The sequence below is a fragment of the Coregonus lavaretus genome (assembly GCF_964263955.1).
Source record: "Coregonus lavaretus genome assembly, contig: HAP1_SCAFFOLD_520, whole genome shotgun sequence".
NCBI classification, from domain to species: Eukaryota; Metazoa; Chordata; class Actinopteri; order Salmoniformes; family Salmonidae; genus Coregonus; species Coregonus lavaretus.
In genome coordinates this window covers 180,493-192,407 of record NW_028162731.1, presented here as the reverse complement: position 1 = coordinate 192,407, position 11,915 = coordinate 180,493, and the positions used below count along the sequence as shown (strand labels likewise).

The 11,915-nt window shown below is 44.5% G+C and overlaps 1 protein-coding gene across 1 annotated transcript; it reads left to right on the top strand.

Annotated features, from left to right (window-relative positions):
* Window positions 1-7,329: 7,329 nt before the first annotated feature.
* On the top strand, window positions 7,330-8,286 carry LOC311118951 (trace amine-associated receptor 6-like; the record flags this gene model as incomplete). Its single annotated transcript, XM_084193701.1, has 1 exon — window positions 7,330-8,286. The coding sequence occupies one exon, from the start codon at window positions 7,330-7,332 to the stop codon at window positions 8,284-8,286; it is 957 nt and encodes a 318-aa protein (XP_084049827.1).
* Between the last annotated feature and the right edge of the window lie 3,629 nt (window positions 8,287-11,915).

Below are 11,915 nucleotides of genomic sequence, written 5' to 3'. Positions count from 1 at the left end.
CGGGGGGCAAGTATTTAAAAAAATATGTATTCACTAACTGTAAGTCGCTCTGGATAAGAGCGTCTGCTAAATGACTAAAATATAAAAAAAAAAATATATATATATATATATATATATAATAAGGATACGGCTAAAGGTTTTAAAACTGGTCTTCTAGTGCGTTGGGTACAGAGAATAAAAGGGGCAGATTTCCGGGAGTTGTAGAATAGATTCAGGGCATTATGTACAGACAAGGATATGGAAGGATATGAGTACAGTTGAGGTAAACCTAAGCGTTGGGTAACGATGAAAGAGATAGCAACACTGGAGGCACCGATTGAGTCGGTCTCCGCGTGTATTGTGATGGGACAAAGGAGCTATCTAAGGCAGGTTGAGCTGGACTGGGGGCTCTACAGTGAAATAGTACAATAAGAAATAACCAAAACAGCAATAAGCAAGGCATATTGACATGGGAGAGAGGCATAAAGCAATCACAGGTGTTATTCGAGAGAGCTAAGACAACAGCTGGTAATGGCGACAAAGTTTTGGCTGAGGCTAAACATAAACAGGATGCGGTACTGTATAAAGGAACAGTCCAGCAGGCATCAGCTGTATAGCTGAGTTATCATAAGGTCCAGTGAACAGCAACAGGAGAGTTCGGAGGTAGTTCGGGGGCTGCTACAGCACTGGCGAGCAAGAGGCATGGCTTGCGTGTGCTTGCGGGCCGGGGCTAGCAGATGGATCTTCGTGGTCGACGTCGTAACGGGAAGCCTGTTGAAACCACATCAGACGATTTCGTGGGCGGACCAGTCGTGTTGGATCGGCGGGGCTCCGTGTCAACACTAGGAGGTCCTGTCCGGTTGACAGAGAGGTAGATAGCCGGGAGATGGGCCTGGCTCGAGGCTAGCTCAAGGCTAACTGGTGCATGCTAAAGGGCAACGGTAAGCCAACGACAACAGCCATTCGGTTGCAGCTGCTAGTTGCGATGATCCGGCGCTAGGGTCCAGTGATTCCGGCAGAAAATCCAATATGCTCTTGGTGGATTGCACGCTGTGCAGACTGGCCGACAAATTGTCCAGGCTAGAGCTAGAGCTGGCTGGTGGGTAGTGCAGGCCACGGACAATGGTGAAGATGCTAACAGTGGCTAATAGCAAGTAGCTAGCTAGCTGCGGTTCTTGATAAAAGTTATAAAGAAATAATATAATTCTTTCCACATTGGGTGAGGCGGGTTGCAGGAAAGTATATTTAGTTAAAGAATGAAAAGTAAAATTGAGAAATATATACAAAATAGACAAATAACAAAAAAAACTGCTATTTACACGAGGACAAGACAGAAAACACGACTGCACTGCTACGCCATCTTGCATACAACCTGGTGCGTGTTCAGGAGGGGGATGAGTGGAAGACAGCATTATGAATACCTGGTGATGCCCTACGGTTTGATGAATGCTCCATCCGTCTTCCAGTCCTTTGTGAACAAGGTGTTTCGGGACATGCTTGGTCGCGGTGTGGTGGTCTACATCGATGACATCCTGGTGTATTCTGCTACGCGCGCCGAGCATGTGTCCCTGGTTCCCAAAGTGCTGGCCCGACTGTTGGAAAGTGACCTTTATGCCAAGGCAGAGAAGTGTATGTTTTTCCAGCAGTCCGTCTCCTTCCTCGGATACCGCATTACCACCTCAGTTGTGGAGATGGCATTTCAGCTGTGCGTAATTGGCCAACTCCAACCACGGTTAAGGAGGTGCAGCGCTTCCTTGGCTTCGCCAACTACTATCGTAGGTTTATCTGGGGCTTTGGCAAAGTCGCAGCTCCCATTACATCCCTGTTGAAGGGTGGGCTGTCCCGGCTCCGCTGATCTGCTGAGGCTGACCTGGCCTTCAGCAAACTGCGGGGTCTGTTCACCTCAGCCCCAGTACTGGCCCACCCCGATCCATCTCTACCTTTCGTAGTGGAGGTGGATGTGTCCGAGGTAGGGATAGGCGCTGTCCTATATCAACGCTCGGGCACGCCACCCAAGCTCCGCCCCTGTGCCTACTTCTCTAGAAGCTCAGCCCGGCGGAGCAGAACTACGACGTTGGTGATCAGGAACTGTTGGCTGTTGTCCGAGCTTCGACCGTGTGGAGGCATTGGCTCGAAGAAGCGAAACACCCTTTCCTCGTCTGGACGGACCACCGTAACCTGGAGTACATCCGGACAGCGAGAAGGCTGAATCCTCGCCAGGCCAGGTGGGCCCTATTCTTCACCCGGTTTGATTTTACACTGTCATACATTCCGGGTACGAAGAACGTGAAGGCAGACACGCACTGTCCCGGCTGTATGACAGCCGGAGAGGCCCAGAGGAGAGGCCCAGAGACAACACCCCCATACTCCCTGCCTCCTGCATTGTGGCTCCGGTAGTATGGGCGATGGAAGCGGACATAGAGCAGGCATTATGCACAGATCCATCTCCACCTCAGTGTCCAGCTGGAATGCGGTACGTGCCTGCTCTTATCCGTGATCGTCTGATCTTCTGGTCACACAAGTCACCCTCCTCTGGTCACACAGGTATCGGTCGTACAGTGCGCTGCCTGATCGGAAAGTACTGGTGGCTTACCTTGGCTAAGGACGTGAGGGTGTACGTCTCCTCCTGCTCGGTGTGCGGCCAGAGTAAGGCACCTAGACACCTCCCTGCGGGTAAGTTACAACCTTTACCATTTCCACAACGACCATGGTCTCACCTCAGTGTTGATTTCTTGACAATCTTCCCCTCTCCCAAGGTAACACCACCATCCTGGTCGTTGTGGACTGCTTTTCCTAGTCCTGCCGCCTCCTTCCTCTGCCCGGTCTCCCCACGGCCCTGCAGACTGCGGAGGCCCTGTTTACTCACGTCTTCCGGCACTACGGGGTGCCAGAGGATATAGTGTCCGACCGAGGTCCCCAGTTCATGTCCAAGGTTTGGAAGGCATCATGGAACGTCTGGGGGTCTCGGTCAGCCTGACCTCTGGGTTCCACCCTGAGGGCAGGTGGAACGGGTAAATCAGGATGTGGGTAGGTTCCTGCGGTCCTACTGCCAGGACCGGCCGAGGGAGTGGTCGGTGTTCTTGCCTAGGGCAGAATATGCCCAGAACTCTCTCCGCCACTCCTCTACTAACCTAACGCCATTCCAATGTGTTTTAGGTTACCAACCGGTTCTGGCGCCGTGGCACCAGAGCCAGACCGAGGCTCCTGAGGTGGATGACTGGTTTCGGCGCGCGGAGGAGACATGGGACGCTGCCCACGTTCACCTTCAGCGCGCCGTACGTCGTCAGAAGGCCAACGCTGACCGTCACCGCAGTGAGGCCCCGGTCTTCGTACCGGGGGATCGGGTCTGGCTCTCGACCCAGAATCTGCCCCTCCACCTGCCCTGCCGGAAGCTGAGCCCGCGGTTTGCGGGTCCGTTCAAAGTCCTGAGGAGAATCAACGACGTCACTTATAGGTTATTACTTCCCCCTGATTACCGTATTAACCCCTCGTTTCATGTGTCTCTCCTCAGGCCGGTGGTGGTTGGTCCGCTCCAGGAGTCTGAGGTGCGGGTGGTTCCTCCACCTCCTCTGGACATCGAGGGGGCCCCGTCGTACTCTGTCTGTTCCATCCTGGATTCGAGGTGTCGGGTGGGGGGCCTTCAGTACCTTGTGGAGTGGGAGGGGTACGGTCCGGAGGAACGGTGCTGGGTCCCAGTGAGGGATATCCTCGATCTCTCCCTGTTGCGGGATTTCCACCGTCGCCATCCGGCTCGCCCTGCTCCGCGACCTCCTGTCCGTCCCCGAGGCCGGGGTCTGCGTGCTGCTGGAGCTGCACGTCAAGGGGAGGGTACTGTCACGACTTCCGCCGAGGCTGCCTCCCCTCCTTGTTCGGGCAGGTTTCGGCGTTCATCGTCACTGGCTTACTAGCCACCGCCGCTCCATTATTCATCACTCCATTTGTCTTGTCTTGTCAATCACACACACCTGGTTCTTATCCCCTCATTAGTCTGTGTGTAAGTGTTCCCTCTGCCCCCCTTCTCTTTGTGGGTAATTGTTTATTTGTGAGAGTAGTGTAGCTCGTACCTTATTATTGCCGGGGTAGATATTTCCCCTGTGCCTGTTATTGTTGGAGCTACCTTTACCTTGTATTTCCAGGGTAGATTTTCCCCTGTGCCTGTTTCGCTTGTCGCTATCCAGCGCTATTTGTGTACGACGGAATAAACTGATGACTGGTGAATACCCTCCTGCGCCTGCCTCCTTCTATCACACTCATCACAAATGTAGTGTCTTGTCAACAATGAAATCATAGTTTTCACCAAAATAAGTATATTTTTATACCTTATTCTTATTCCACCGTACTTTTTAGTGAGTGCATTCTGAAAATATTTTAGAGCCTTACTCTAAAATGGTTTAAATAAATCAATTTCCTCATCAATCTACACACAATACCCCATAATTCTAGGCCCTCTCCTTTTCTCCCTATACACCAAGTCACTTGGCTCTGTCATATCCTCACATGGCCTTTCCTATCATTGCTACGCTGACGATACACAACTAATCTTCTCCTTTCCCCCTTCTGATAACCAGGTGGCGAATCGCATCTCTGCATGTCTGGCAGACATATCAGTATGGATGACGGATCACCACCTCAAGCTGAACCCTGGCAAGACGGAGCTGCTCTTCCTCCCGGGGAAGGACTGCCCGTTCCATGATCTCGCCATCACGGTTGACAACTCCGCTGTGTCCTCCTCCCAGAGTGCGAAGAGCCTAGGCGTGACCCTGGACAACACCCTGTCGTTCTCCGCCAACATCAAGGCGGTGACCCGCTCCTGCAGGTTCATGCTCTACAACATTCGGAGAGTACAACCCTGCCTTACACAGGAAGCGGCACAGGTCCTAATCCAGGCACTTGTCATCTCCCGTCTGGACTACTGCAACTCGCTGTTGGCTGGCCTCCCTGCCTGTGCCATTAAACCCCAATACAACTCATCCAGAATGCCGCAGCCCGTCTGGTGTTCAACCTTCCCAAGTTCTCTCACGTCACCCCCCTCCTCCGCACACTCCACTGGCTTCCAGTTGAAGCTCGCATCCGCTACAAGACCATGGTGCTTGCCTATGGAGCAGTGAGGGGAACGGCACCTCTGTACCTTCAGGCTCTGATCAGTCCCTACACCCAAACGAGGGCATTGCGTTCATCCACCTCTGGCCTGCTGGCTCCCCTTCCTCTGCGGAAGCATAGCTCCCGCTCAGCCCAGTCAAAACTGTTCGCTGCTCTGGCACCCCAATGGTGGAACAAGCTCCCTCACGACGCCAGGACAGCGGAGTCACTCACCACCTTCCGGAGACATTTGAAACCCCACCTCTTTAAGGAATACCTGGGATAGGATAAAGTATTCCTTCTAACCCCCCCCCCCCCCCCCCCCAAATTGTAAAGTGGTTATCCCACTGGCTATAGGGTGAACGCACCAATTTGTGAGTCGCTCTGGCTAAGAGCGTCTGCTAAATGACGTTAATGTGCCCTTGAGCAAGGCACTTAACCCTAATTGCTCCTGTAAGTCGCTCTGGATAAGAGCGTCTGCTAAATGACTAAAATGTAAATGTAAATGTATAATGACAAAGCAAAAACAGGTTTTTGGAAATGTAAGCAAATGTATAAAAAATTCCCCGGAAATATCACATTTACATAAGTATTCAGACCCTTTACTCAGTACTTTGTTAAAGCACATTTGGCAGCGATTACAGCCTTCAGTATTATTGGATATGACGCTACAAGCTAGGCACACCTTTATTTTGGAAGTTTATCCCATTCTTCTCTGCAGATCCTCTCAAGCGCTGTCAGGTTTGATGGGGAGCGTCGCTGCACAGCTATTTTCAGGTCTCTCCAGAGATGTTCGATCAGGTTCAAGTCCAGGCTCTGGCTGGGCTACTCAGAGACTTGTCCAGAAGCCACTCCTGCGTTATCGTTGGCTGTGTGCTTAGGGTCGTTGTCCTGTTGGAAGCTGAACCTTCGCCCCAGTCTAAGGTCCTGAGAGCTCTAAAACAGGTTTTCATCACTCTGTACTTTGCTCTGTTCATCTTTCCCTCGATCCTGAATAGTCTCCTAGTGCCTGCCGCTGATCAACATCCCCACAGCATGATGCTGCCACCACCATGTTTCACCGTAGGGATGGTGCCAGTTTTCCTCCAGACGTGATGCTTCGCATTCAGGCCAAAGAGTTCACTCTTGGTTTCATCAGACCAGAGAATCTTGTTTCTCATGGCCCGTAGCCCTGCATGGCATCGACTGTGCCACAAAAGCATGCCGAAGTGGCAAAGTCGATATCCACGTTTTTAAACAAAGTTATTATTTATGGTCGTAAGCATTATTTAGAGGTAATTCTATGAGGGGGGAGGGTGTGTACTTTCTTTTTATAGTACAAGGGGAGGGTCATGTGAAAATATTCCCAGTACATTTTGAATTGTCCCTAATTACTTAAAGTGCTTTTGAGATCATTGATCGATACAACTGAACTGAACTGGAAATCACATTTCATAGTCACTTTTATCAGAGAAAAATCAGAAAACCCACAAGAAATTGAAAATATAACATCAAGGGGTTATTGGGTCAGAATATAGTGTGGTTGTTCTGATGTCTGACAAATAGTATTTGTCCCCATGATGTAACTGAGAAATAGTCTCCCTCAACTATAAGAAGTATGGTTCATAATTCAGTTCAGATGGACATTTTTACAAGTCTACGGGATGTTCCTATGGAATGGCACAATTCATTTTGATTGCATGTGCTATAAGCAGGTACACCATGAAGTTATACCCTCTCATCAACTTCCTTACTGTCAGCTTTCCTCCACACTGACATGTGGTGTGCTGTCATGTCTCCTGAGGTTGTGGATTATGGTCCAATCTGAGCACTGACATCACCCAAAACAGTTAGTCTTACACAGTTCTCCTGTTTCCCATGTAAAATAGCCTTTGAGTGACCAAATCATCAACCATACTATTTTTTCTCCATTAAAATGCTCAGTTGAGAAAATGTACCTTTTCTCTGATGTTTAACTATCAGTAAGAATGAAGGACAGGCTAGGTGGCCATAGCAACATACAATCCTGTCATACATTACATCATGCTTTCACAAATGATTTGTTTATCACACCGTTTGTTCATTTCTGTGCCCACCTGTGTGTGTGTGTGTGTGTGTGTGTGTGCGTGCGCGTGTGAGTGTGCAGAGAGACACTGGGGAGGGGAGTGTGTGTCAGTCATTCAGAGATAAATAGAGAGGCAGAGCTCAGAGTTTGTCAGAAGGTTGACCTGACAGGGTCACACACAGGACCAAGCAGGAGCAGGACCTCAGCATTTTGACCCTTTATTTCAAATGGAGGAACAGGAAGATGTTCAATACTGTTTTCAAGACCGAAACTCTTCTTGCAGAAAGGCTTTGCTATCGACATCTATCTACATAACACTGTACATCTTCTTCTCATTGATTTCAGCAGTTACAGTATTTCTGAACATACTGGTGATCATCTCCATCTCTCACTTCAAGCAGCTCCACACTCCAACCAACCTGCTCATCCTCTCTCTGGCTGTGTCAGATCTCCTGGTGGGACTGATTGTGATACCAGTAACGACTGTAGCATTAATGGAACCATGCTGGGATTTTGGACTATATTTCTGTGTGTTTTTTTTCTATTTCACTTGTTTATGCGCTTCTTTATCTGTGGGCAGTTTGGTCTTGATATCTATTGACCGTTATGTTGCTGTGTGTGATCCCTTATTGTACCACTCTAAAATAACAATAACAAGAATGATGTGTTGTATATCCATTAACTGGTGTTTTTGTATCATATACGAAGCTGCTATTGCAAAAAACGTTGTAAATGTACAGGTACCCAGTAGGTGTTTGAAAGAATGTTTAATTGTAGAAGAATTAAATTGGATTAAAATCATTGGCCTTTTATTTTCAATGTTTGTCCCGTGCTCTATTATTATAACACTTTATTGTAATATATTTGTGGTGGCCAGATCACAGGCCAGAAAGGTATTTTCAAAAGAGGCTGCCAGTGTGTCTGGTGTTAAAACTGTACAGGCAAATAAGTCAGAGAGAAAAGCATCAAAAACTCTAGCTATTGTTGTTTTCACCTATCTAAGTTGTTGGATTCCATTTCAATTGTATTTCTTTTTTATTTTAATTGATAATCTATTATCATTTTTCATCAGCTTTCTGCCACTTGTTAATTCCTTAATTAATCCAATAATTTATGCTTTATTTTATCCATGGTTCAAAGTAACAGCTAAACTTATTTTAACTCTGAAGTTAAGACGTTCATAGTTCGTATGTTTTTATTCCTAAATATGACACACATAGGTTTGATATGTTTTGTAATACATTTGTTGTAATTGCTTCTTTCATGTAACAATACACTGACATTATTCATCTCAGTGTTGTCATCATAGATACATGTGGTGTTGATACAGAATGATTTGGATGGATTGGAATGGAATGACTTGGAGAAGGCATATGAAGGCATAAGCTTGTTTTATTAAAGACAATGTAGTCGTTTAGGGTTGTATATTCCAAATACCAAAGTCTGTGGTTGTTCCATGTTATTTAATGATAAAAAGTAAGTATTCCAATAGTACATTCCGAGGACGTCAAGATTCATTCTATATGTTGTTTAACATCTCCCTCTAGTGGCTCAATTGTGACACAACGCCTTCATCAAGCGTGGTAAAGTTGAAATGTACAATAATGCATGACATCAGATAACGTCCAAGTCTATCTCAATGGTGTATTGTGTAAGAAGTTGAGGGTAAAATGCAAGAATATGCAATCATGGGTAACACTTTATAGTGTTCAGTAATAAACCATTTGTAAGTCATTTACAGTTTGCTCACCATTTATTAATCATTACTCCCACATTTGTTAAATTTTAGTAAGCTAGGTATTTTCACATTGATATATAACTACTCTATGCATTAATGATAAAACACAACAGCTCAGGAGACCGCAGCAGACACTTCAACCTCAACATTCTGGGTATGAACACTACAAAAGTTGTTTATAAATGTGTGAATTACCAACTAAAACAAATGTGTGAGTAATGATAAATGATGAAGAAAATATTTACTATTTAATGCTGCAATATGTAACTTTTTGGGTGACCCGTCCAAATTCACATAGAAATATGAGTTAGAGCTGTCATTCTCATTGAAAGCAGGTCTAAGAAGCGGTAGATCTGTTCTATGTAAGCTATTACTATGTTTCCCATTATTAAGTTTAGTTTTGTACTCCTTGGCTGCGTTGCCGACGGCAGTGTAGATGGCTGAGTTAACTTCTTTAGAGCCTGTACCATGTACAAATCATTTTTGGATTTGACATCAAAAGTTTAATATGAGGCGACATTATAGAATGCCACCTTTTATTTGAGGGTGTTTTCATACATAAATTAGAACACCTTATGTATCTAGTCCCCACATTTGAAGAACTTCACTTGTGATGTATTGAAGGGAGTAACCCTTTAAACATAATGTTCAGTTAAATTATGTATTTAGATATTGGTTCCCTTACCCTGTAAGCAGTCTATTAACTGCTCTAATGAGTGACTACAATCCACCCTTTGGTTTAAGTAGTCACTGCTAACAAACACAAATGTTAGCATTTTCAGACAAAACATGTTACTTCTACTACTTTCAGCACACTACTACAACAGTGTGACTGTTTTGGAATAAAATGTTCATATATTTCCTTTAACATCCTCTGTGTTGTGTGCTTATTGTTTAACCATTGATATGTTCTAGGTCATTTTGAGACCTTAAGGAGCATCAGGTACTGCTGGAATGTCTACCAATGGCATGTCCATCTTTTTGTGAGAAATTAAACTGGTCACTCAACGTTTGTTAAGGATTAATAGTCCTCGCTTTAGGGACTGCAACACAACTTTACCAATGATTGGTAAATGGGTTACAAGGACATTTATCAAACATCTTATGAAGGATCTTATTACATACTATAAAAGTTATTTATAAATGTGTGAACAACTTGCTTACTAACACAAATGTGGGAGTAATTATGAATAAATGAATAAACTCTTTCTTAATCCATTAAATATTATTTATTACAAGGTGTTATTATAAAGTGGTGCCCAATTTCTATATTCATTCAGACTCAACAGCATCTGAGAGCTGCTCTGGCATGACCCCTGACCTGGAAGCAATCTGACACTATGAATCATTAATGCATATAGTAGTTATTTATAAATGTGAAAATACCTAGCTGACTAACATTTAACAAATCTGTCAGTAATGATTAATATATGGTGAGCAAACTGTAAATGCCTTACTGAACGTTAAAGTTTTATCCATAATTGCATATTCTTACATTTTACCATGAACTACTACAATACACCATTGAGTTAGACCTGGAAGTTATCTGATATCATGCATTATTGTACATTTCAACTTCACTGCACTTGTTGAAGACGTTGTGTCCCAATTGAGCCACTAGAGGGTGATGTTAAACAACATATAGAATGAATCTTGACGTCCTCAAAATGTACAATTTAGAATACTTACTTTCTATCATTAAATAACATGGAACAACCACAGACTTTGGTATTTTGAATATACAAACCAAATTGACTACAATGTATTTTTATAAAAGAAGCTCTTGCCTTCTTATGCCTTCTCCAAGTCATTCCATTCCAATCCATCCAAATCATTCTGCATCAACACCACATGTATCTATGATGACAACACTGAGAGGAGTAATGTCAGTATATTGTTACATGAAAGAAGCAATTACAACAAAATAGTATAACATAACTATGTTAAACTAGGGAATAAAAACATAGGAACTATACATGCCTTAACTTCAGAGTTAAAATATGTTTAGCTGTTACTTTGAACCATGGATAAAAGAAAGCATACATTATTGGATTGATAAAATAATTAACAAGTGGCAGAAAGCTGATGAAAAGTGATGATGAATCTAAATTTGATAAAGAAAAAAAGAAAAAAGAAATCCAACAACTTAGAAAGGTGAAAACAACAATAGCTAGAGTTTTTGCTGCTTTTCTCTCAGACTTATTTGCCTGTACAGTTTTATTTGCCTGTACAAACATATCAATAGCATGTAAAGTAGCTAGTTTGCTATAAAATCGCCTAAGCAAAATGCACTATCAATTTAGGAGTCTACAATTTCACCATGTTCAACCTGCAGATCGATGTGCCTCACAGAGTGGAGTCTAACACTTACAACGGCAGATATACTTTTGAGGAGATGGGAAACGTTGTCCATATAATGTCAATGGGCTGCGCGGTGCATTCTGGGTGATTCTGGGACAAGGAGCGCCCTCCTTCATGGAGTGAATGGGAGTCTATTGGGCGCTATCTTAAAAACCCAACATTAGCAAGTATTTCGTCAACAGGAAGTACAACATTACAAATCTTTAATGACATTTTTCTATCTGTAATATTGTGTAGCTTTGGAATCGTGACATTACGTACTTTTGAGGAGAATAGGCACATTTCTCGACATACAGAGAAGGGGTTAAGTGATGATTAGCTCAGCAACCGCATGACGCAGCAAGACAATGTGAACACGATTGGTTGACAGTCGGCTGGGTGGGGCGTTAACGTTCCACCATTCATTGGATTCCTATCTCCTTTCTATAATATCTCTGGCAACAGCACCATGCAATGCACCCTGGACTAAAGAGGCAGACTGATAGGAAAAATGTGCTAGACCCTCCGTTAAATTACACATTTCTCGAGGTAGGAATATCACTAAAATATGATCAATGGCTCATTCGAGAGAAGACATCCTCCCGAGTTATGACATCAGCCAATATTGAAATCTGATATGTATGATAGACATTGTCGCGATCTTAAAGTAGTAAAGTAGTATTCCTATTAACTTCCAGTGTAGTGAGAGCGACTTTATCACAGTGCTACGTCATA